Source organism: Scylla paramamosain, unplaced genomic scaffold (assembly GCF_035594125.1).
Source record: "Scylla paramamosain isolate STU-SP2022 unplaced genomic scaffold, ASM3559412v1 Contig105, whole genome shotgun sequence".
NCBI lineage: Eukaryota > Metazoa > Arthropoda > Malacostraca > Decapoda > Portunidae > Scylla > Scylla paramamosain.
The window spans coordinates 248,302-275,613 of record NW_026973770.1 but is presented as its reverse complement, the minus strand read 5'-3'; the positions used below and the strand labels follow the sequence as shown (position 1 = coordinate 275,613).

At 40.8% G+C, this 27,312-nt stretch overlaps 1 protein-coding gene and 1 long non-coding RNA gene across 4 annotated transcripts; one reads left to right on the top strand and one right to left on the bottom strand.

Annotated features, from left to right (window-relative positions):
• Positions 1-3,723: 3,723 nt before the first annotated feature.
• LOC135099130 (uncharacterized) lies at positions 3,724-11,917 on the top strand. Of its 2 annotated transcripts, XM_064001559.1 has the most exons (5): positions 3,739-3,867; positions 6,344-6,422; positions 7,026-7,128; positions 7,418-8,334; positions 9,747-11,917. In XM_064001559.1, the coding sequence occupies exons 4-5, from the start codon at positions 7,488-7,490 to the stop codon at positions 10,187-10,189; spliced, it is 1,290 nt and encodes a 429-aa protein (XP_063857629.1). In that variant the 5' UTR covers positions 3,739-3,867; positions 6,344-6,422; positions 7,026-7,128; positions 7,418-7,487; the 3' UTR covers positions 10,190-11,917. The 2 variants fall into 2 exon arrangements, with proteins under 2 accessions (XP_063857630.1, XP_063857629.1); XM_064001560.1 differs by lacking the exon at positions 6,344-6,422 and having other exon boundaries at positions 3,724-3,867.
• Positions 11,918-16,909: 4,992 nt separating this feature from the next.
• On the bottom strand, positions 16,910-26,598 carry LOC135099128 (uncharacterized). 2 transcript variants are annotated; one of them, XR_010267695.1, is made up of 3 exons: positions 26,402-26,598; positions 17,527-17,645; positions 16,910-17,064 (listed from the first exon to the last, which is right to left on the bottom strand). It is a non-coding gene; the product is annotated as an uncharacterized LOC135099128 (long non-coding RNA). The 2 variants fall into 2 exon arrangements; XR_010267694.1 differs by lacking the exon at positions 26,402-26,598 and adding an exon at positions 18,383-18,519.
• Positions 26,599-27,312: the final 714 nt, after the last annotated feature.

Genomic DNA, 27,312 nt, shown 5'->3' with positions numbered 1-27,312 from the left:
TCATTAATGAATAATAAGAAGAGAGTAGGTAACTACTACTACTACTACTACTACTACTATTTTGCAGGCACGTCTCCATTCACCCCCTAGTTTAGCGTGAAATCATACACAGCTGATCCTTGCTGACTCATAGAGGAGATAACCAGGAGAGAGAGAGAGAAAGAGAGAGAGAGAGAGGTTTGTTTTTTTCAATATATTAATTTTTGATTAATTGAGAGAGAGAGAGAGAGAGAGAGAGAGAGAGAGAGAGAGAGAGAGAGAGAGAGAGAGAGAGAGAGAGAGAGAGAGAGAGAGAGAGAGAGAGAGAGAGAGAGAAAATTTTCCTGTGTAGTTTTATTGGCACACCAGCGAATCGGTGATGTCTGTTCTGTAAAGCCATCTGAGCACCACCAATACTACCTTCCCCACAGCAGTGTCCTCCCCCTCCAGCAACAGTTTGACATTAGTATTACTTTTTAATTTTAAGGTTAGATCAACTGTATTAGATCAAGTGTTATGATGTAACACAAAGACAAGCCAGGCATCATTGTTGTTTACTTTATTCATATTGTATGTACTTAGTATTATCAAACATTAGATGCTTTGAAATCACGATAACTGCTTGATCACAAACCAGAATCTTCTGTATTTAATGTAGTAAATATGGTTCCCTTCCTTTGGCATATGCTGATACTGCAAGAATGCACTTCCATATCCCTTGCATGTAGCATTATGTAATAGTTAATGAGTGCTGTATATCACAACTGCCAATATTCCTCCTGTGATAGCAGCCTTGGCATATTCTAAATATCCTTACATACACTGTTTCATTGAGTACAATGACAACTAATCTAAATAATTAATAAATAAGTGTGTAATATGTGCTCTGGAAATACATGCACAGGAGTTAACGTTCTTTTTCTGTACCTAACAGGTAATAGTCAAATTACATGTTGTTATGTACCATTTCAGATCACATAGTCAGACTTATTGATGACTTAAAAGTAATAAGAAGTTAATTACACATTTTATCATTTCTATTAACCATGGTTAAAGTACCCTCGCCTTGTAAACTGGACAGTGGTTGTAAACCTACATCCCCCTACCCTCCCCACACACCTCTTACCTTCCACAATGCCCCATTCCTTACTGCTCACCCACAATGCCCCTTCCTTACCCCTCCCTTCCAGTAATGGATGCTTCAAGCAAAGCTTAACACTAGTGTTTTGTAGTTACTTTCTCACCAGTTGTGACAATGCAGGGTGGACTTTGCTGGAGTGCAGTCAGCTGTATACATTAGCTTCCCATATCCAGAAACTCGTACTTTTTACATTTATGCCTGGAATTGTGCCTGATCTGCTTTCCAACCAGAATTTTTTTCACTAGTAATAAATGTTAAAATCTTACCAGTTCATCTGATGACTTTGAGCATCTTGGCAAAAAGATCTCTAATCCTTGTTGGTCTCCCTCCTCTATATTGTTTATATGGCTCTACTGCCATCTCTAAATACTTAACTCTTCTTGCATGCCCTTGCTGACACCTCCACACTGGAAGATTCAAGGGTTGTCCTTCTTCACTTCCCCCTTAAATTATGCCTCTTACAGAAATTATTTGTCATAATGTTTTCAAAGCAGCAGTGCCTGCTGGTTTGATGGTGGCCATGGAGTGAAATTGCTGCCAGACTCATGGAGTTCCAATGCTGTCAAATTCATAAAGTTGACCTGTGGCCATGGCAAGTGTCAGGTTCCTATCATATATTTGCCAGAATAACATGCCTATCCTTGCTAATAAAAACAAGTGTGTTGAAAAGAAGTAATCCTCCAATTGATATAGTTATATCAACAGCACCTTTGTGGGCTGTTCAGAGTGGAGATTATAATGACTTGGACAAGAGTGACAGCACTGCAAGAAGTTACAGAAAAAATGGGAAAAGTGGGGTATATTAGTATATTTTGAAACTTCCACAATATTGTCACATGATGTTGGAACTATGGGTTCTCACCAGAAAAGTATGCATTATCTGGGGATTTGAACATGGGACCTTTTGTTTGTTGGATGGTTGTGCTACCCATTGCACCACAGTGCCCTCCTGTGACAACTTGCACATCTCCCCTATGAGGTCATCTCCCACATGCTCTTGACCTATGATAGTGCATCCTGTGGATATTACTCATTGTGCCATGTTGAAGCTATGTAGATGTTACCCAATGCACTATGATGATGCTAGTGGCAGATCTGCCCTTGAACCTAAGTAACAAGAATTCTTTCATAAAATAGAAAATATCAACAGCTCTCAAACTCTCCCCCTGCACAACTATACAAATATACAAACTATACAAATGCATTATATGTACATATTTATATTTATATCATGTATTATACTTTTTCTTAATCTCTCTACTGTCACCATATGCCAGCTAGGCAAAGTTGGGTACTTCCACAAACTGCAAATTCTACAAATGTGAAGTATGGTTTTCTTTTTGCAGTTTTATGATTGTGACAATCATCAGTATTGCAAAAGTAACCCAAATGCAAATCTGTCTACAAACTTTTTGCATGGGTAAATTGACCACCTGGCAATGTCAAGGATGGTGTATTATTCTTTCCACCATCTGCCATCAAGCCATCCTGTTAGGAGTCAGTTACAGAGATAGTACAATTAATACAGTTCAGAGCTGCAACCTATCAGTGTTCTATTTCATGTTGATTCTCTATATATTATTCATCCTACAATAGTGCCTTATTTTGCCTTAAAAAAAATTTTGACACAATAGTTGAAACTATCCATAGTTAAAACATATGTGTACCACATATGTTGGGCAATTTTGTAGATTTTGCAGTTGTGGAAATAAATTTGCATTTGTGTTGATCAGCACTACTGTCAGGGAAGTCCTGCAAATAATTGCCACACTTTACCATACTTAGAACTTATGTTTTTCACCTCAAGTGCAGCAAATGACAAAGAAAATAAAACAAATTTGCAATAATGTGATTTCTTTTATTCCTGTTTCCTTATTTAGCAAATACCCAATGGGCACGGCACGTGAATTCGATGTGGATTATTCATGGATTTCTGGTGAAATCTTGAGTACGCAAGTATTCACTAAATTTCCACGTTTTTTCCACATGGATAACTGGTTACCAGATTCACGTGAATAACTGGAAAAAGAAATCACGTGATTTCTTTAGTAATTTTATACACGCATAAATCTGGTACTTGAATTCACGTGATAATACATTACTAAAAATGGCATTCTGGGCGTTAATTATATGCTTTTGTTAACATTAAATTTAAAATAAAATAGTAAAAATAAGGTCAGTCCAGAACATTATACATCCACCTTGATTAATTTTAGTTGTTATATTTCATCTGTAGCCTACTAATGATAATCCATATATTCGCAACCTTCATACATATATATAGGCTACAAAATTTTGAGCTGCCCGCTAAATCAAATAGTCTACCCGGCCGCCAGGCAATGCACCATGCAGTCACTGAAACACGGAGATTAAATTGAGTATTCATCTCTCTCTCTCTCTCTCTCTCTCTCTCTGATGTATTTATTTTCTTTACATCAATAAATTATTTTAATTTGAATTTGAATTTTTCTCTATTGTTGTCCGTAAATGCTGGCAAACCACAAAGTAATCATATTATGTATTATGAAATAGATTTCAGGGTAGCATTGTTGGAATATATTAAGGAATTATCACCATAGTAAGCTAAAATAATAGGGCGAGGGAGTTTGCGCAACGCGCTGCTCGGATGGTCTGCCTTGTACGTGCCAGCCTCGGCCGTTGGCGCGAAAACTGTGGGAAAGACAGGGACAGTTCAGGAAGTCTCAGGCTGTTTTGGAGCCTTTCGTGGCTGTGCTAGCAAATAGCAGGTATGTAGTGATGTATTCAAGTGTGAGGATTACCTGTGGGCAAAGTGTAGGATGTCAGTGGAGTGTACAAGGAAAGGGAGAGCGTGATTGGAGAGTGTGTTGGACAAGAATTTTTAGGCGGCAGTGAATCTAGTCCTAGAGTGTTTCTTCATCTGCTCTAGGGGCTATGTGAGTTGCAGCGGCTGTGCGAGAAGACGCCTGTCTGCCCTACGGTAGTGATAGGTGTGCTCGTCACCTCTTATCCAGAGATGACCCTACCGGGGTGGAGTGGAGTGGGGTGGGGCCTGAGTGGAGTGGTTCTTACCTGGTTGGGCTCCCGAGGGAACCCCACAATGGCTAGCACGCCAGCCCGGAAATTTTTTAAAAGAACAGAGGACTATAAACTGAAGAAATGGCTGGAAAGTGTGCTATACACCCAAAGTATGTACAAACATCAAGGGATAGTCGGGTGCACATAACCTAACGCCACATATCACTCGCCTACCTGGCCATCTTGCCACGGTTTTGGGGTAATGAGCAACGTTTATTTATATTTGAATACATGGCCGAAGATCTTTTGCCATTAAGACACCCATTTATTAAACAGGTCTAACACCTCTACACTCGAGAACCCCGTAAAGTAAGATAAATATTAATTCAATTAATGCAATATCTTACCTTGTAATGGGGATAGAGACCCGGCGGGGACACTTATAGAAACCTTAACCATAATGTAAGACTCCAGTAAGGCAAACAAGGCCGTAGGTAAGGTAATCTTTTGGTGTAGCTAAAGTAAAATATTACCACTAAAACTAATGAATCCTAATCTAAAACAATCTAAAATAACCTATCCTACCTAACTTAACCTAAATTACAGGGCGAAGGCAATTTTTTTTTCATTTCCCCACCTAACCTAACCTAAAATAACCTAACCCACTAACCTAACCTGATTCGAAATATTGGGGTGGTGGTGAGGGGCAAGTATTTTTTTTACGAACCAAAAAATTGCCAATTTATAAATAGCACATCGAAATCTATAAAAAGAAAGTAGTTTCAACCCGAAAATCCTAATCTGACCTCTGCTATAATAATTCTGCAAAATATTTTAGGCCAAGTATATACAAAGTTTAGATGATTGCCTTAATTATTGTTCACTAACCAAACCCAAGATTTCCTAAGCTAACCTAACCTAACCTTTCCAGAAATTACCTGCCAAAATGGAAGGAAGGGTTTGCCACCCCCTTCCTTGTTCAAGTAGTCATTATGGGTAAAAGTGTAGAGTCCTTTCTCGGCGTTATTACTGGTTTGTTTTTTTCCTCGTTTTCCCAGCACCAACAAACTTTAAGACGTGGCGGGAAGGCGGAGTTTTAGGGTGGAGGAAGCCACATAGGGCAAATTTGGCAAGACCCAAAAAGTCTACTGTGAAAACTATAACATTTTTAGAGAAATTCCCCAAACAAGGAAAATCCCTATCTAGGGAAAATCCTCGATCATACAATGGTGGCAACGCTATGAGCCTAGAGTACCCCATGAGGGGACTGCGCTCCCAGCGACCCACCCTACCTAACGGAGGGGCTGTGCCCCCCTCGATCCACCCTACCTATTGGGGGGCTGCGCTCCCATCGACCCACCCTACTTTTGTTTTGTAAAGTAAACATGGAATTCAAAACATATCCGGAGCTACGCCCCCTTCCCCCCGAACCCCCTTGCCTATCTGGGGTACTGCGCCCCCTCGACCCCCTACCATTTGGTGGCTTCACGCCCCCTCGTCCCCCCTCTACCTAACCTAACCGATAGTCGTTTGGCCATGCAACTTAAGGACTTGGGTTTAACTTGACCTAACTGAGTCATTTTGGTGCGTAACCTAGGGACTCTCAAGTTAAACTTAACGTAACATTAACTGATACCTTGCCTTAACCTACCATCACCAAGTACATGTAATGCATGGTAATGTTGTGATATAGCTAAAGTAGAATGTAACCGTAATTATGAAATAGAGTACTCCAAGATGTTAGAATAGGCAACGTTAAGTAAAAAAAAAGGTAAAGTGGGTGCATTCGCAGTGGCTGCGCGTGGCTGCGGCACTCATCTCCATCCCATTAGCCCTTGGAGCCTGTGGTGGGTAAGAACCCGTTATCTCGGGACACATGGCTGCAGGGAATGACATCCAGGTTTCCACAGTTTACCTTCCCCAGGTTTCCCCAGGTACCCGTTTATCGACCAACCCGAAAGGGATGGATGAACAGCTGGGTGGGCTGTACGCTGACTGCCCAGGCCGGGATCGAACCCGAAAACTGGGCCCGCAGATTTGTAGCCAGGCATGCTGACCACTACACCACGGAGGCACTACATTATTGGGAAACTTCCATAGATGATGGTTTTCCTTTTGGGGAGCCTTTAAAAAAAATTTTTTTTTTTATTTACCATAGACTTTTTGAGTCTTGCCAAATTTGCCCTTTTTGGCTTCCCACACCCTAAAACCTCACTTTCCTGCCAGGTCCCCAAGTTTGCTGGTGCTGGCAAAAACAGAATCAATGAAGCATGGCAGACGCAGAAGCGGCACAATAAGGCGAAAGGTATTTCACTTTATGTTAGAGGGTACCTAGGTGGCACTTCTCCCCACTTTCTGTTTCTGTTTTACGGGTGTGTGAAGGCTTGTGCCCGATCGGTTAGAAAAACAAACCAGTAAATACGTCGGGAGAGAACTCGGCACAATTACCATGAGGGTTTTGATCCCTTCACTTCTCACTTGTGTGGTTATTAGTGATCTATGATGCGTTATTAATAATAAAATACAGAAATACACCTTATGGTACTACTAACATGAAATACTGTTATGAATTTAGTGACAACGAAAATGTATATAGCTATGTATTTTTCTTTAACTGGGATGCATTATGCTAAAAATGCAGTGTTTGCAATTTCTTTATGGCATTTCTGCCAGAAACATCACTGGTATTATTTCTACTTCCCCATATGCATACTAAGCCTGTTAATATAGCTGCAGTAGTTTTCATGTGTGTAGTGGTAAAACCACTTTTGTCTGTAAATTATCAGTTACTGAATAGTAACTAGTTTTGAAGAGGTCAGATAGAATGTTTTCAAACTTAGGAAATTAATTTTACTAGGATGTGATGTGAAATTTGCACAGACAGACCATTAGTAACAATTAATTTCAGGAAGAGCGTATCCTGCTACTGTATGGGCTGGATCAACCTCAACTTGTAACTGGTGGTAGCTACTCCATCCATTAATTCTTTCCCTCTGTTGAGACAACTTAAAGTGAGTATGTATATATAATGTCTTATTGAATGTTCTATCTATGCATGATGTACTGCTTCAAATTTACTTTACGGACCTTTAAAGTCTGACTGATCACCTATATCACTGTCATACTGAAACTCTCTTCAGAAGGCAATTTTTTGCTACTTTGTGTTGTGTGTAATCATTGAGCTCGTTTGTGTTGTAGTATGTAATCTTTAAGCTACTCTGTGTTTTGTGTAAACTGCAGAACTACTTTAATTTGTTTTTGTGTACTCTAAACTAATATATTTCATTTGTTATCTTTCAGAGTACTAAACCACTACTCTAACTCTCCTATTTTTCCCTGACTTTTGATCACAGTCTCTTCTCAATTAATTATGTCTTACCATAAAAGATACAGGCAGATACAACGTGAGCTCAAGGAACTGTTGGTTAGTAGTAGTGAAGAGGAAGCTGACTGGGTTCATCAAAACACCAAAATTCCCAAACTTTACCATAATAACTCTGACCCATCTTTAAGCTTTTCTGACCAGGACAGTTGTGAAAGTACATCCTTATCCCCCTTGATAGTAACTGCACCAGAAGAATTAAGCACAGATGATGAGAGTCACCACCATATATCTGATTTGGCACTTGAAGAAGGATTAGCTTTATGGGCATCAAAAAATCGCCAGGCAGCAAATGAATTATTGGAGCTGTTGAGGAGACACCATGACACACCTCACCGAAGAAGAAGCCATGACCAAGGTGACAGGAGACATCATGACACACCTTACCGAAGAAGAAGCCATGACCAAGGTGACAGTCCCAACCACCTATCTTACTATAGTGACAGTCCCGACCAGCATGACAAGAGGCACCATGACACATCTTACCGAAGAAGAAGCCATGACCAAGGTGACAGTCCCGACCACCTATCTTACTATAGTGACAGTCCCGACCAGCATGACAAGAGGCACCATGACACACTTTACCGAAGAAGAAGCCATGACCAAGGTGACAGGAGACAGCTTGACACACCTGACCGAAGTGATAGCCCTGGCCAGCAGGAGAGGAGATATGAAAAACACTATCAAAATAGAAGTCATGACCACTATGACTGGGACAATAGACGTGATAGACACAACCAGAGAGACAACAAGAGCAGGTGTGACCCTTGTAATGACAATCAAAAGAATCACAAAGGTAGCCAGGAAGATGCTGAATCCAGCTTCCCTCTAACTAGTAAGTTCTAATCCTTATCACTATGAGGAATTGTTTGTAGTGATTAGTACCCAAAATGACAAAGTTGAACATAACAATATTAAGTACATAGACCTAGTTGATATACCCTGGAACATTATTGCACTGTTATATTCATTACGTATTAGGCTCCGTCCACACTAGCGGGTAAATCCCTCCGGGCACACAGAAGCTTACGTCCACGTGGCAATGCCTGCCTGCCTAGGCCCCTTGAGCCCCAGTCAAGAGACGAGCACCCGTGCAGTCAGGCAGAGGATCTCTTTAATCTGATGAAGACTGCGGTACGACAACATGAGACCACTGATTCTAGCCGGATGGAGGGGTAGACATGACCATCTGGTGTAGCCGTATGTACTTCCCTGGCAAACTGACAGCCATGGATCCAAAGCTCCCAATGTACCTTGTATGTCTGGCAGTGGTGTACTGCCAGGTGCAACGGGCTATGCCCGATGAAATTCCTCATCTTCTGTCTTTTGCAAAAGTGGAGAAAATGTCGGCGGGCAAACAACTCGCTTCTGCCCGCTAGAGTGGATGGAGCCTTATATTGCATGGCATAGTAGGTAGTTTCCCACAACCATTTTCAGTTTCTCAATTTTCTAAATATTTAACCCAACTGTCCTTTATATATATGTTTTTTTTTTTTTTTTTTTGTTTTTTTTTTCACATCTTGGCCACTACGCTTGTTAATGACACTGGCCTATAGTTTAACGGATCCTCTTTACTGCCACCTTTAAAATTGGTTTGATGGTTGCCCTCTTCCAATCCACTGGTATTTTCCCGGCCCTGTGCCAGTGAGACATATCAAGTTACTCAATTTACCCGCTAATTGTTGTATGCACTCTTTTAGCACCCAATTTGATACCCCATTTGGCCCTCCTCACTTTCTTGCATCCAGTTCCTCCAATAGTTTTATAATTTCCTCTGTTAATGTTTGTACCCTTTCCAGTGCCCTTCCAGCCACTGACACTGTATCTATCTCAGCAAACTCCCTCTCCCTTGTGAACACACTTTAGAAACATTAATTTAATACTTCTACTACCTCATTAATATTACCAAACATTTCACCATTCACTTTAACTTTCAGAATCTCATCTCTATTTTTCAGTTTCTTATTTAAAAACTCATAATCACTTATCTACAATATTTTTCTCAAACTTCTTTTTTTCCTGCCTTCTTATTTTGACATATTAATCTCTCTTCCTTTTGTACTCATTCCATAAATCTCCACTACTGTTCCTTGTCCATTTATGCTATGCCCACTCCTTAACTTGCATGGCTTCTGCACACTTTGTTATACCACTCTTCTCTTGATGTGTGTGTGTGTGTGTATTTTATTTTTCTTGTAATTGGGAAGTTATTTAGCATCCTCAGTTATGTATTATTTTTTCTTATAGAATTTCAGAAGCGAGTGTTACAACTTCTGCTGGACATCAGGAAAACTGTTTCGGATACGAGCACATGTGGTGGTAAACCAGCTGACACAGCTTGTACTCTTACAATCAAACGGAATAATTCCCTGGAAGAAGTGCAGAATCTAGAGGATGAATTGGTTAATCCCAGTTATTTCATGGAAGTGTGCAACCAGTGCGTCCGCATAGGTGGCTATAATAAGAGAGATATGGTCTCTAATTTGATGTGCAGGTTTATGACCAAAAACCTCATGTGTCAGTATAACATGCTTGGGCAGAGAGGCAAGTTGTCTTTTAGAAAAACAAAGTTATACAATGTGATTCAGGAGAGCGTGCTTAAAAAGTTCTCAGATTCAAATGTGACAGAAATACAAATGATAGTTGCAGCAAAATTGCGTAATGCTCCAAAATTGAAAAATGAAAATTAGCTGATGTAAAATGGTACTTACAATCAGTTAAGATCTGCAAGAATGTTAAAACAAACCAATCTTTGTCTCATGCATGACCTTGGTGAAGTAAAGTATTTTCATACCAAGATGAACTGCAATAGCGCAGTGAAAAATCTAGTCATACCCACTGCCACCAGGAGTCTAACCCGGGTCTCTTGAGTGAGAGCCAGACAGCAAGACCACTACACCACTGTGGTGTAGGGGTCTTGCTGCCTGGCTCTCACTCAAGAGACCCGGGTTCGACTTCTGGTGGCAGTGGGTATGACTAGATAAAGTATTTTCATTTTGTATGTTACTAAAAAAATGCTGGTAAATTTATCTCATGACTGATTGTACACAGATGACCTTATATATTGCAACTATGTGTACATTTCCCTTCCTCCCCCCTCTCTCTCTCTCTTAAAGAAGCTCTTTTTCTATCAGAATGACAAAATTTATTGATGTGTAAACAGTATAAGGGGGGATGTTAGAGAAGCTTAAGAATGAAAGAACCAGGACCGCCGAGAACCGAACCTCAGACAAGCTGTTCCCGCCACCACGCTAACCTGGTCCTGGTTCATTCAACTTGTCGTTATGGGATTCAAGCTTAAGAATGGTTTTTAAGATGTGGAGAGAGACTTACTGCTGTAAAATTTGAACCGATTGGGATATTACCTCATGATATTTATGTGAGATGATATTAATGATCTCAGATTATAAAAGCAAACTAGTATTATTAACAGTGATTTATTTTGTAATTTAGTAATAGATATAACATTTTAATTTATAATTTTGCTTTTGCCTACCACTTAGGTTCCCATGTATTTTTACGTAAATGAAAAAGTACGAGTATGGAGCTACACAAGTATCAATTCACAAAATGCTTAATTTCATTGACAACTGTGGTCTGTATTGTTTTAAGCATATTGTGTACTTGTGGCAGGCCTGGTATTCTTTGCATATATTCCCCCTGGGGCTACATAGATACTAGAATGTAGCCCTCTCCATGTCGGCTGTGTGCCGTAAGAGGCGACTGATTCTGGCCCTGGGTGGGGATCTCTTTTACTAGCCCATAGCAGGTCTTTTTACCGCTTGACATATTTTCCCTTCTCATTTCCCTTTGCTTTCTGTCCATTTTCTTTTACGTTCTCTTACTTTTCCGAGTGGTGGGCTGACTCTGTCAGAGTGAGGGTTGGTGTCCTTTACTTCCCATAGCCATTTCTGTCTTTCTCTTGTTCTATATACCTCTACTGTTTAGGGTGACACTAGGCTGGGGATCTGCCCATTCTTCTCTACCTTTTATAGTCCCACTTGTGGCACATGCCCAGGGATAATGCTAGGCACAAGTGCCATGGGAACCCATTTATTGAGTCGTGGCCCGGGATGGCGGATGGTCACCCTCACAGTTCAAGGGTGGTTTCTGCTGTTCTGGACCATGGCATGGGGAGGTAATGCATAGGAGCAGGTGTCAGGCTATGGATGGATTGTGGCTAAACAAAGTTTTAATTTTTTGTATTACTGGGATCATCCATTTATATATTGCAGTTATTCTTCATTCAAGTCAGATATCTTGAAAGCCTTTATATATAAAAATGCAAGCACTAACTTTTTTTTTTTTTTCATAAAATATGGAAATTATTTTGGTTTTGATATTTTTACAAGGATGAAGATTATTAAATTTATGAAAAAGTGTAAGACTGAAGAATATATATATACACACTTTCTGTATTACTTGTATTTTTTACATGCCTACCTTGTATTCTGAAATTGCACAGTACTATGGTTGCATTCAACAAATGTGAAGGCTGCATTATCGTGCTCTACCAGCCTGCCTGTCAACAATGTGCGGTCTCGTAAAGGATATGTTTCTGTTTATAATAGCCTATTCGACTATAGCTTACGTAAATGATACAGAAACATATACTGAGAGACTGGATGCACTGATGACATGCAGATTACCAGAGCACGATAATGCAGCCTTCAAACTTGTTGGAATCAACTACAAAAGCTCAGATAATTCACGGATAAATAAACACATGGATTATTCCACCAGATATTACCGTGTATTACACGTGAATTTGTACACGTGTATTCCACGTGTTCATTTTCACGTGAATTCGATTTTGCATTTTCCATCAAATATCCATGAGTAATCCACGTGCAGGATCCACGTGTATTCCACGTGAATTACGTGACATTTGCCCACTGGGTAGGCACTACAAATTTGTTATATATTTTCAGATGCCTACTCACTACTGCAGACCACCACAGACAAGTTAGAAGTCCCAGGATACTGAGATACAGTACTTAGAGTGGAATGGGATCAACTTGTATAAGATATATACATGCATTGGCAGAAGAGCTCCAAAGTTTGCTTACTGTTGTAGATGAGTATGGAAATGACTGTGATGTGAGATTTTAGTAGTGAGAAAGCAAGCTGATGATGGTGAAAATATTCCAGAGGAAAAGAGAAATTCATGATGGAAATTGGGAGGGAATGAGTTGCAACAGACTGATAAATGGAAGTACCTGGGGATGTGGATGAGTCCAAACGGGTGTGTAGAGGTGAAGAATGAGAAAATAGATGTAGTGAACCAGTGTCTGGGTGAACTAGTAAGTGCAGCAAGGATGAGAACAAGTAAATGTGATGTACTATGAAAAATTTGGAAGAGCGTGGTTGCTCCAAGCATGTGTGATTCCATGGGATTTGATTGAATTAGAGAAATGAAAAATAGGGCAGCATAGAATGACAAGGATGGCACTGAATGCACCAAGGTATGTAGCAATGGAGGCTTTGAGAAAGACCTGTGAAAAGCATGTGTGTTAGATTAGAATGAATTGGTGATGCAAGATTAATGAGAAATATGTTTCTGTGGGATATTAGGAGAAACAGGTAGGGGAAAAAGTGTGTTAAGATGGTAGCAAAGAGAGTCATGGAAGCTAATTGGGCTTTCCAGCATTTTCATGGGAAACATATTAAGTGTGACTGGAATATGATTGCTTTTCCTACAGGAGTTGCCACTACATACAGGTTTGGCCACCTGTAGCATTAAAATCAAGACAGGAGAAAAGCTTGTTTTGGAGCTGTGTGTGGACATTCTTCTGAACTAATCAGACTCGTTTTTTAAGATTTTCCCTGCCTGCCCCCAACCTTGTGTGGAAAGCTCTGTCTGTAAGATGTCTGTGAGCAACTGTGGTGTGTGACTCCCTGGCTGTCAGAGTGAATGCAGTAGCATGTGAGGGATATAAGATCTGGTTCCTCAGGGCCTGTGTGGGTTTCAAGGCCAACACTAAGGCACTGGGCCATGACAACTTAATGTATTTCTGTGATCCCTGCAAAGAGATGACTAGAGACATGGAAGAGACACCGCTGCTAAAAGGAAGAGAAAAGTGTACAGACAGAAGAGAAAGACAGACAGAGGAAAGAGTGCTAGTAATGGGCAATATGAATGCATGTGTAGGAATACTAGAACAGGTGAACAAGAATGGTAAAAATGCTTGTGGAGTTTGTTGGAAAATCTGAATGTTACCTTGGCTGAGGAACATGTGACTTGGAGTGGTAGGGAACAAGAATCAGCTATTGACTACACATTGGTGAATGGAAGAATGTGTGAAATTGTCACACATGTGGATAGATGAGGATAGTATGGTTGATATCGTGTCTGATCACAATGTGCTGGTTGTTGAGTACCTGGTGCATGGTGGGAATGAGGTGAAAGTGGCAAGTAAGAAAAGGAAATGGAGATTGGGAGATGTAGGGTGAGGGAACTTTCAGGTTAATCTGAGTGAAAGAAGCTGGCATGATGTAAGTGTGCATGATGTGGAGCACCTGAATGAGAAACTGGTTGAGGACATGCAGACTGCTGCTGAGAACCTGATAGGGTTTGTGAGAGTAGGCAGAAAAAGAGAGCAAGTGAACCATGCTGGAATGAAAAATCAGAGAGGCTAGGAAGGAGCAAAAGAGAATGAGTAGAGTGTAGATGGCTGAGGAAAAAGAGGCAAGAAAGTGATGAGGCAGAAGATGAGTATCAGAATGCATGGGGAGCATATGTGAAACAGCAGCAACTAACAAGGTGAATGATAATAAAGGCAAAAGTGAAGTGTGAAAGGGATATGATTGTGTCTTTAAGGGAGAATGGCATGAAAGGTGGCTGTGAATGGTACAAGTTCATGAGAAGTGAGAATATGTCAGGCAGTGTTGGTGAGGAAAGCCAGAAAGTAAATGGTGAAGCTATAACAAAGAAGGAAGGAATCAGGGAGGCAATCAGACTGTTCTGGAAAGAAGTGGGTGGTGTAGGTGAGGTGTTTGCTGTGAGAGAAATATGTGTGACACTGGAGAGGAAGAATGCAGATGAACTGGATGAAAGAATCAGCAGGGAGGTGGAGAAATGTTTGAAAAGGTAGAAAAATGGGAAGGTAGCAGGAGCAGATGAGATACCCTATATAGGATGTATAAAAATGGAGTGGAAGTTATGATTGACAGGATGACTGAGGTATTTAACTAGGTGTGGGAGGAGGAGAGAGTACCAAGAATGTGGAATGAATGAATGAGTTGAAGAACTACCAACCGGTTGCATTAGTGAATACAGTAGGGGAAGAAAGTGTTCAGTGCAGTGTTGAGTGAGATTGTGTAAATGGACTGAGAATGCTGAAAGTTTCAGGTGAGGAACAAAATGGTTACTGTGGGGAAGGAAAGCTGAGGATGATATGTTTGTGGTGAATTAAATTAGAGAGAAAAAGAGGGATGAAGATAAATTGTACTTAGGTTTTCTGGATACAGAGAATACTTATGATAAGGTGAATAGAGAGTGAATGTAGAGTCTTAGAAAAGATTGGATTGAGTGCAAAGATAGTCAACATAGTGCACAACATGAATGTTGACACAAGAGCTAAATCAGACTAGGAGATATAGAAACAGACTGGGTGAAGTAGTGAGAGAGGAGTTAGGCAAGGATGTACATTGTCACCAACCCTTTTCAGCTTGTATACAGAGGAGTTAGCAGCCAGAATGAGAAGAATGAATGCAGGAGTAAGTGTGGGGAATGATAAGATGTGTGCTTTTTTATGCAGATGATGGTGTGGTTATGAGTAAATCGGCAAATAAGCTCCAAAGTTTGTTGGATGTTGTAGATGGATATGGAAAAGACTTTGGAGTTAGGTTTAGCAGTGAGAAAAGTAAGGTAATGATTGTGAATAGGTCGGAGGATGAAAGTAATGTGGTATGGAGAACCGGAGAGAATGAGTTAAAACAGGTGCAAGAATACAAGTACTTAGGGATGTGGATGAGTCCAAATGGATGTGAAAAGGCACAGAATGAAAAGATAAGCTTGGTGAACCAGTGGGTAGGTCGAATGGGAAGTGCAGCAAGGATGAGAACGAGTAAGTAGGATGTGGTGAGATAAGTGTAGAGTGTGGCTGTGCCAAGTATAATGTATGGTATGGATGTGATTGCATGGAATGGAAGTGAAATTGTAAGTTAAAAGTGGGCCAGCATAGCAGAATAGAGTAGCAAGGATGGCACTGAATGCACCGAGGTACACAACAGTAGAAGCTTTGAGAGATGATAAGGGATGGAGCACCTTACTTACTTACAAAGTGACACTTGGGTACAAGATTAGGCTTGAAAAAATGGATGATGCAAGAATAGCAAGAAAGGTGTATCTGTGGAATGAAAGTGAAAGCAAATGGAGGAAGAGGTGCATGAGAATGACAGACAGAAATGGTTTATAAGTGGTGCGGGGAATGAGGATGGCTGGGAGAAATCAAAATGAGTGTGAATGGGTCGTGTCAAAAACACCCCAAAACACCCTTAAACATTCAAAAAATACCAAAACACCCCAATCCCATCAAAACAGCCAACACACACTTTTTAAAACACCCAAAAACACCCCAAACACCTACCAAAGCACTCCAAACACATCACACACCCCAACACACACCCAAAACACTCCAAACACACACCCAAAACACCCCAAACACACACCCCAACACCCAAAATACCCCAAACCCATCAAAACATCCCTGATTCACTGACACACACCAAAAACACACACAAAAAAAAACACTAAAACACATTTTCACCCACCAAAACACTCCCAAATGCTCCAAAACTTAGCAAACCTACCCTTAAAACACCCCCAAACACCCCAAAAAACAAAATTACACACACCAAAGACCATAAGACACCTCAAGTGTCCCAAAGCACCCCAAAGTATCCAAAAACACCCCAAAACACTCCAAAACACTAAAAAATAAGTTAAAAACACCCAGATAACACACAAACTACCCTTAAACACACCAAAAACACCCAAATAAACTAACAAACTACCCTTAAACACCCCAAAAACATCCCAAAACACCCAAACCAACACAAATTACCTTTAAACACCCCAAAATCACCCCACAACAACTCCCTTGACACCCCAACACACCCAATCTCACCTCATAGGACGTCATAACAGGACTGGCAGGACTCGGACAGGGCACCCTTCCACTTCCACAGCCCTTCTGATCAGCTCCCTCTTCTCCACTCTCTCACTCTCCATCCCGTGGTACAGCAGCGTGGGAATCTGTAGGGGCAAGGGAGAGAGAGAGAGAGAGAGAGAGAGAGAGAGAGAGAGAGAGAGAGAGAGAGAGAGAGAGAGAGAGAGAGAGAGAGAGAGAGAGAGAGAGAGAGAGAGAGAGACTTGACTGACCTTTGCTCCTGTGAATTTTCCTTCTCTCTCTCTCTCTCTCTCTCTCTCTCTCTCTCTCTCTCTCTCTCTCTCTCTCTCTCTCCATTAGACTGGAGCAAAGTTTTTCCTCCTCCTCCCAGTTGGTTTCCTCCAGTTTGCTCTTCTCCTCTATCTTCAAGGTGAGAAAATTCTTCTCTCCATCTGCGGAGGGGTCAAGGAAAGGTGGTGGAGGAAGAAATGAGAATGGAGGAGAAAAATGGAGTAAATAGATAGATAGTTAGATAAATAAATAAATAAATAAATAAATAAATAAATAAATTTATTTATAAACACAAAATAAATAAATAAATAAATAAATAAATGAGAGAGAGAGAGAGAGAGAGAGAGAGAGAGAGAGAGAGAGAGAGAGAGAGAGAGAGAGAGAGAGAGAGAGAGAGAGAGAGAGAGAGAGAGAGAGAGAGAGTCTAGGATTTAAAACTTACAATTCTCTCTCTCTCCTCTCTCTCTCTCTCTCTGAGAGATAGACAGAGAGATAGTCTCTCTCTCTTTCTGAGAGAGAGAGACAGAGAGATAGAGGTCATTATTTGGGTGTGTTAGGTTAGGTTAGGTTTGAGTGGGTTTGTATGCGAGGTCATGTGAGGTCAGGTCAACCCTTATACTTACCATCTGACAATTTGGTGAGCTGTACCTCTGCCTCCTCCCTCACTGGTAGTGGTGGTGGTGGTGGCGGCACAGGGGAGGGCAGCCTGCTGTGGGATGAGCTGCTGTGTGACCTCTGCCGTCTGCAATGAAGGACAGGTCATTAGTTAACTGTGGTGTGATCCAAGCTGACATGACCAGACCTGACCTAACACAGGACAGATTACACTTATTACCTCTCCCTCCTTCCCTCCACAGCCTGCAGGTCTTGATATATATAGGTATACTGCAGCACCACCCAGGCCTATGGTAAGTGGAGAGCAAAGACAAACACAAAAAACTCAGACTGGTGCATCTGAATGCCGTGTGCTGTGCTGTTAAACAATAAATAAATAATCATGTTAGAATAATATACAGATTAACTCAACATAGGCCTAAAAAATTACCCCACAAAAATACCGTTTCTCAAATAAACATGGCGCTTAAAAGTATCCCTTATGATCTTGCAGGGAAGGTCAGGTTAGTGTCCCTTAACGAGGGGCAGGGGGAGAGGTCCACAGGGGCGCGTCCAAGGCTAGGTCAGAAAATTTTCGTGGGTGATTTTGGTGTAAACGAGAAAAAAAAAAAAACTTCTCTTAAAGTAGATTCATCTCGTAACTATGCACACACACACACACACACACACACACACACACACACTACAGGCAACACAAGAGAGGCGTCACTGGCTGCACAGGGAAGCAATTTACGTGAGGTCTAAAATATCTGGCTATAGAAGGCTGGCGTTCCGTGTGGCGCGCGCACGACCAACACACAGCAACACCATTTCTCAAGAGTAAGTATGTATTGTATCTTATTCAGCACCATCTCAGCCACTCACCTTCTCGTATTTGGTGATGCCTGCGTGTGCCTGGGTGTCTGTATGTGTGGTGGCAGTCGTCACAGCCAGCACCTTGCCCTACACGAGCATGCTAGGTGATTACAAGCACACCGCATGTTCACATTTTTAGCGCAAATATCTGGCCTGTCTCACTTCCCAGGGACGGTTTTTTTTTTTTTTTTACTAATTACACTACTTTTTATATATATTTATCGGTATTTTCTAGGTTATAATAATTAAGAAATGTTATATTATTCATTATCCATCGGGTTTATCTTACATTAGTGTATTAAGGTACTAAATCCTATAAAATTCTATATACATCTTTATTTCTTTGCTTTTTTCCAATGTAAACCTTTTATTTCTAATATTTTCCGATGTAAAATAAGATGATATATTTAAAAGACTTCGTACTAGTCATTATTTATCAAAGGTACCCTCAAATAGTGCAGTTATAAAGAGACCGTCCCTTTCTCAACACTGTACCAAGATCGCCATTACGCACAACACTGTACCAAGGTCGCCATTACGCAATGTTGACAGCTTAGGAGTTATATATAACAAAATGACGCAAGAAATTTAAAATCCACTTCCTCTTCCTTCTCCTCCTCCTCGTCTTCCTTACCCTCATCCTCCTTTCTTTCCCCTCCTCCTCTGGCAAAAAAAGGGTAAGAGGAGGAAGAGGTAGTAAACGAATATAATGAGAAAGAGGAATAAGCAAATTAGAAGAATAAAGCAAGAAATAGAGGATAATAATGATTTAAAACTTAGTATCTATCATTTTCTTATCTCTCTCTCTCTCTCTCTCTCTCTCTCTCTCTCTCTCTCTCTCTCTCTCTCTCTCTCTCTCTCTAGGAGCAAGCAAGAGGGAGCCTGGTACCTCTGAGGGGTGCGTGCGCGCGTGTCGGGGAGGACTTAACCCCAGGAATATGATAAAATAAATGCAGTCACCCCGCACAGGCAGGCACGGGGCGACGGGCATCCCACCATCCGTCACACACACACACACACACACACACACACACACTGAAAAGGCTTTACCGAAAGTGACGTGGATTTTCAAAGGTGTTTTTACGGTTCTGGTGAAAGATTAACAAGATTTCTACACTGTGAACAGGGAAAACACTCTTGAGAACACGGCTAGTCATCTATGTGACCTTGGAAAGTAGAGAGAGAGAGAGAGAGAGAGAGAGAGAGAGAGAGAGAGAGATGGACGGATAAGGCCCCTGTACAGAGTTAGCAGCTGGGTGTGGGCGTGACAAAAGCTGGAGATGACTCAGAATAAGGTGATCTAACACACACACACACACACACACACACACACACCGAACACTGACGGATAGAGACTGGAATGTCGAACGCCAACTGAGCAGAGAGTATGTTTGTGCGACGGTGTTCATGTTCAAACCGAAAAACATGTGTTGTTAGAGTGCACAATGACTGCTGATCTACGTAATAGTTATCAAATGCTCAGATTTGGCGATATAAATGACATAATGGAAGAGAATATCTATATACAGGAAGTGTGTAGCTATATTTTTGAAGTACTGAGTATATACGTATAATATGTAAGAATCACCTCTACATCAAATGCATGTTTGTGACTTTTCATGGACAAAAGTACTTGTACAATTATTTGTTCTTTGTTTATTTTGTAAAAGGATTCTTTTGTCAATAAACAACTAACTAACTAGGGGCGTCCCGGGTCCAGGTGATGACGTCACACTCAAAAATACGAAGTGGATTTTAAATTTCTTGCGTCATTTTGTTATATATAACTCCTAAGCTGTTAACATTGCGTAATGGCGATCTTGGTACAGTGTTGAGGAAGGGACGGTCGCGTCCCTTCCTCAACACTGTACCTGCAACAATTGCGAAATTAACTGCGAAATTAAACCCCTCGCAAAAATGGAGCTATGCCGGAATGCTTAATATATTCTGATTTGTCAAGTAGTTTAACTCTTATTGGGAATATAAAACCATTCCCAGCCTTACTAATAATAAAGATATTTTAAAAGAACAGAATAAAAAAAATTGAACATAAACTCGATAAAGAGACATTGTAAAGTCAACAAATCTGATTTATTAGGAATATAAAACACTTTAAAAAATGAAAACTATTTTTACAAATAATCAAAAGTTCGTTACAAGTTGAAATAAAGAAATTAAAAATTAATAAATGTCAACTTTTCACTTTTCACACGCCTATAAATCACTGTAAAACTCCACATATCCTACTCATCAGGATCATAACACACTTTAATAACCATAAACGATTTTTTGAGCCAATAAAATCTTGCCTGGAGGCTGAAATAATTGTTTTTCTAGGGCGACCTTAAAAGAAAAAAATAATAACAGAAAAAAGCAACACTTAGCTACGCTAAAACCACCTGATGATCAACACATTTCTCTCAACACACTTATGGAAAACACTCAAAACATCACTAAATATTTTCACAAACCACCTGATGATCAACACATTTCTCTCAACACACTTATGGAAAACACTCAAAACATCACTAAATATTTTCACAAACCACCTGATGATCAACACATTTCTCTCAACACACTTATGGAAAACACTCAAAACATCACTAAATATTTTCACAAACCACCTGATGATCAACACATTTCTCTCAACACACTTATGGAAAACACTCAAAACATCACTAAATATTTTCACAAACCACCTGATGATCAACACATTTCTCTCAACACACTTATGGAAAACACTCAAAACATCACTAAATATTTTCACAAACCACCTGATGATCAACACATTTCTCTCAACACACTTATGGAAAACACTCAAAACATCACTAAATATTTTCACAAACCACCTGATGATCAACACATTTCTCTCAACACACTTATGGAAAACACTCAAAACATCACTAAATATTTTCACAAACTATAACAACACACTTAAAAAGCCGCAATATACAAGTTTTCGAGATAAAAAAAAAAAAAAAAATATTGGAATCGAGCCAAACCATCATGACGGCTGTGGACGGGGCCTCAGCTGAAAACAAAGATGGCCGCCTCCTCAGTCATTATTTAAAGTAATTTTGAAGGCTATATATCTACTTTCTGGCTTGATTGATAGTGTATGTATGTGTGTGTGTGTGTGTGTGTGTGTGTGTGTACTACTCAAACATAGATTACCTTATCCCACTGGTCTTCCCCCTTCCGTCCCTTACCTGCTCCTCCCAGCCTTCTCCCCAACTCTTTTTCCTCTTTCCTGCTTGTGCATTAATAATAATGATAATAATAATAATAATAATAATAATAATAATAATAATAATAATAATAATAATAATAAACGGCTTATTATTAAGGCAGTTAACAAACTGAAAATGTACATAGGTGGTGGGGAAATACTTAACAATCCTAAAGGTAAGTCTAATCTAGAAGGGATTGCATTGTGTGTATGTATGTGTAATTAGGTAAGGTTTTTGCCACGAATGGCTACGTGTGGGGGTGCTGTGGTGGGTCATGGCAGCGTTGTTGTTCTTGTTCTTGTTCTTGTTGCTGTTGTTGGTGGTGTGTGTGTGTGTGTGTTTAAGGACAGTAACCTAAGGCAAAGCAGCACGATCCCTAAGGACATTACCGGACACAAGGTACGTCAGGTAATACACACACACTGTACTTACAAGGCTTGCCACACTGCAGACACTGTGCAGACTGCGGTAATAAGCCGTGTCAACACAAACTGTGCCGCTCAGTTGTCTTGCAAATGTAATATTAATACAAATCCAGTAATGGTGATGGGAGAGGAGAGTAATAGTTATCATGAAACGGTCTCTCTCTCTCTCTCTCTCTCTCTCTCTCTCTCTCTCTCTCTCTCTCTCTCTCTCTCTCTCTCTCTCTCTCTCTGTCACCATATTCAAGCCCCATTACTCCCGTGCCACATTAAATACGTACCCATCCACACCCATTTCCTTGTGACACTTATCTTTCAGCCTATTACACTCTTCGTCCATTTCCACGTGTATCTGAGTGTATGTCCAAACCTCGCCTTTCTCAAATAGGTTTCATACGAACGTAAGAAAATCGAGTGTTTGTGCAGGAAGCCATTAAGCCTACACGTGGCGCGCAATCCCTGTAGGTAAACGTGGCTGTCCATTTCATCCTATCATTTTTTATTCATAAATTCGTCTTGTCTTCTTTTAACACTCCTATTGACTCGGCGCTAACAAGATGTTTATAATTTTACCAAGAATTCAACTTCTACCTGTCATGTGTTACCTAGGAAAAAATCTCTCTCTCTCTCTCTCTCTCTCTCTCTCTCTCTCTCTCTCTCTCTCTCTCTCTCTCTCTCTCTCTCTCTCTCTCTCTCTCTCTAATTAGCACCACCTGGTCGTGTAACATCTGCCGCCACACCTTTCCTTCACGTGTCACTAATAACTTCTCTTAGGAACATTTACGTGCAAAATACATAAGAGACCCCCTCGACACACGAAGCTCAACAGAACATGAGTGCGGAGCCATAGCATTACTACAGCAGGGGGGTGGGAATATAATGGGGGGTAGGATTTTTATGTGATTGGTGGGGAAGGAGGGGTAGAAGGGGGGATCTGAAACCTTGATGCAGTCTCTCTCTCTCTCTCTCTCTCTCTCTCTCTCTCTCTCTCTCTCTCTCTCTCAAACTGTAAATGTGATCTATTATTATTCTGTTTAAAAATTACTAGTTTTCTGTAGAAAAATGTAAACAAGTAAAAATAAAGAAAACGGGAGATAAGAGAAAAAGAGAAAATTGAAAAGTTTTAAGAGCAATTTGTTCAGAGAGAGAGAGAGAGAGAGAGAGAGAGAAAGAGAGAGAGCAGTAAATTCAAACACCCTTAAATTTTTAATCCAGTCCATCCCTGAGACACCATTTGCTTTGGTTATCGTCATTTAGCGCAGCGCCGTTCGACTCTGCGCCGCTATATGTCCTGCCCAGGGTGATGGAGAATAGATTGTGGGTGAAAAGGGGGATGGACTTAATAGATACTGTACAGGGGAGAGGCGGGAAAGCCAGGACAAGCCAAGGGGTGATAGATAAGGGAAGAGGTGGTCCATGGAAGTTATACTGGGAGTGACTGTGTGTTGCTGGGGTGGAGCGGTGTGTGTGTGTGTTTTATGGGGATATAGAGGTCTCTCTCTCTCTCTCTCTCTCTCTCTCTCTCTCTCTCTCTCTCTCTCTCTCTCTCTCTCTCTCTCTCTCTCTCTCTCATTTCCTTCCGTCCTGTTTCCTCCATCCCCTTCGATCTCCCTTTTCATACCCTCCCTCCCTCCCCTTCCTCAATATTTCCCTTTACAAACACTTCGCTTTTTTTTCCCTTCTTCCTCCCTTCGTTTCCCTCCATTTCCTCTTCCCATCCGTATTTCCACTTAAACCTAAACTCCCCTTCTTTTTTTCCCTCTTTTTATTCCCTTTTTTCCTTTTTTATTTTTTTTCTGTTATTTCCCTTCCTTCCGCTTTTGTCTTTCTATTTCCCTTCCCGATTTGCATTCCATTCTATATCTTATCCTGTTTTTTTCCTTTCCTTCTCTCTTTCGTCTGTCAATTTAAAATTTCTACGTTTCATTTTCTTTTTTTTCTTTTTCTCTCTTTCGTTAAGGAAAGAGTACAAAGGGAACAGTAAAAATGAGTAGACAGGGTTAAGAAAAGATTAGAACAAAGTAGGAAGGGTTAAGAATTAGAAAGGGAGCAGAAGAGCAGAGGATAGTAAAAAAAAAATAGAAAGTGAAAAGAGTAGAAAAGAATAGAAGAAAGTAAAAAGAGTAGAAAAGAATAGAAGAAAGTAAATAAGAGCAGAAAGAAAGTCTGGAACATGGAAAAAAAAATGGTTACGATATAGACGATACATAAAAGAAAAAAAAAATTCAGTACTGCAGGAACAAAACAAACAAGGAAACAATAGAAAGAAAACTTGGGAAAGGAAGAAAAAGAATGTTACGAAATACGAACGATGGAAAAAAAGGTCGAAAGTTGAAATATAGGAATTAAAAAATTTAATCCATGTTTGTTTCCATTCTCGTTAAAGAAAAAAAAATAAATAAAATAAAGAATCGTATCCGGATTACAACACGTACTGAACGGGATCGTAAATTAGGGTTGTGTAATGGGACTGGAGGAGGAGGAGGAGGAGATGAAGGAGGAGGAAAGAAAAACCGAACACGTATGAAGAGCGAATATGGAGGGAGAAAGAGAGAGAGAGAGAGAGAGAGAGAGAGAGAGAGAGAGAGAGAGAGAGAGAGAGAGAGAGAGAGAGAGAGAGAGAGAGAGAGAGAGAGAGACCAAAACAATTTCAAACACCTAATAATTTTCCCTGCTTTATTTCCACCTAACATTTTCCCTCCCCTGCTAAAAAAAAAAAAAGTACCCTAATTTCATCCCCCCCAAAAAACAACCCTAATATTTCCCTCCTAAGTTTCCCTCTCCCCATTCCCCTGACCATTACCTCTTTCCCCCGGCAATTGACTTATTTCCTTCCCTGCCAAGGAGAATTAAATACGGTTTCCAGCGATACGAGATAAATGGTAGGGAAAAAAAAGAAAAAAAAGGGAAAAATAAAGGAAAATTACCCTTAAGCCGAACTAATGCGAGATTCAAGTCTGTCCTTCAGAAACCCATACTGAAGGAGGAGGAGGAGGAGGAGGAGGAGGGATGATGATGATAAATGAGAAAATAAAAATAAGGGCTTTGCGTAATTAAGCCAGAGAGAGAGAGAGAGAGAGAGAGAGAGAGAGAGAGAGAGAGAGAGAGAGAGAGAGAGAGAGAGAGAGAAAGCTTTAAATTTACGTACACTAGTCTCTCTCTCTCTCTCTCTCTCTCTCTCTGTAATAATGAAGGAAAGACAGTTGGAGCAATGGCTGTAGTAGTAGTAGTAGTAGTAGTAGTGGTGGTGGTGGTAGCAGTAGTGGCAGCAGCAGCAGCAGTAGTAGTAGTAGTAGTAGTAGTAGTGGTAGCAGTAGTAGTAGTAGTAGTAGTAGTAATAGTAGCAGTAGTAGTAATGGTGGTGATGGTGGTGGCGGCAGAGTTTACCTAGCAAACGGTGGTCGGGTGGCTGGCTGTTGGTGGTGGTGGTGGTGGTGGCGGCAGAGTTTACCTAACAAACGGTGGTCGGGTGGCTGGCTGTTGGTGGTGGTGGTGGTGGTGGTGGTGGCGGCAGAGTTTACCTAGCAAACGGTGGTCGGGTGGCTGGCTGTTGGTGGTGGTGGTGGTGGCGGCAGAGTTTACCTAACAAACGGTGGTCGGGTGGCTGGCTGTTGGTGGTGGTGGTGGTGGCGGAAGGCAAATTTTAATTACCCAGTGATTAAGGGAGGCACAAGCTTCCAGAAGGCGGCAGGCTGACTACACTCCGACTGACACACACACACACACACACACTCACACACACACACACTGAGCTGAAAGGATAATACAAATAAGAGATAGGATGACACACACACAAGGTTCACAAGAGATGGAAGGACTAAACAAACAAGAAGGGATACGAATGTGCGAAAAACAGTGTGTGTGTGTGTGTGTGTGTGTGTGCCCAAGCAGTATAGTATTGAAGGGAAAAAAGAAACAGTATTGTGATATATATATATATATATATATATATATATATATATATATATATATATATATATATATATATATATATATATATATATATATATATATATATATATATATTTATTTTTTTTTTTTTCCGCTGCGTCTGTCTCTCCCGTCCCTATTTTTTCCTTCTACTCATGGGTTTTATTTGTTTTCCTTTCTCTCTCTCTCTCTCTCTCTCTCTCTCTCTCTCTCTCTCTCTCTCTTCCCCCCGACACAAATTGCGTCGTGCAGTGAGGTCAACCATCATCCCTTTGTCTGCACAGCCCAGCCCCTGCCGTGACCTCAGCCAGCATCCCCACCAACCACGCCAATACCAGTACACAAGAAACGAAAATAAAAAGAAACGAAGAAAGGAAGAAAGGGAGGGAGGAGGGAAGGGAAAAAATATGTCCAGAGTAGAGAGATACTTAACGAACAGTACTCACTCTGCCACACTCCACACGCTGCCAACACTACAGTAATAAAAAAAATCCATAGGAACACAATCTGCGCCGCTGTATTGTCCTGTACACGTAAAACTGAAGTAAAATAAACCCAGCTATAGTATTTACACTCACAGTCCACCGCGGTGGTCAAGTATGAACTGAGGAGTGAGCCGTGATGAGGTCTCCCTGCCAGCCTGCCTCCTATCCCACCACCACCACCACCACCACCACCGTGACGTGCCGTGATACCATTGGTCAATAGGACAAGGAGGAGGAGCAGGAGGAGGAGGAGGAGGAGGAGAAATATATGTTGATTCATGGGACAAAATCTCTCTCTCTCTCTCTCTCTCTCTCTCTCATAAAAAGATAGTATTGATAATAGTAATGGCGGTGGTTGGAGTAGTAGTAATAGTAATAGTAGTAGTAGTAGTAGAAGTAGTAGTAGGAGGAGGAGGAGGAGGCAGGCCACGTGATCGCCTCAGTGATTAACCTTCTCAGCCAAGTCAGGTCAGGTCAAGTGAGGTCACAAGTAGTAGTAGTAGTAGAAGTAGTAGTAGTAGTAGTAGTAGTAGTAGTAGTAGTAGTAGTAGTAGTAACATCAATAATAACAATGATAATAACAGTAGTAGTAATAGTAGCAGTGATATTGAGAGAGAGAGAGAGAGAGAGAGAGAGAGAGAGAGAGAGAGAGAGAGAGAGAGAGAGAGAGAGAGAGAGAGAGAGAGAGAGACAAGCAAGGACGAAACAAAAAATTCAAACAAGTAAATGACAAACACTCAGAGATAAAAGGAGGAAGGGATGAGAGAGAGAGAGAGAGAGAGAGAGAGAGAGAGAGAGAGAGAGAGAGAGAGAGAGAGAGAGAGAGAGAGAGAGAGGAGGGAGAGAAGGGGATATCAGGGGGGAAAAGTTAG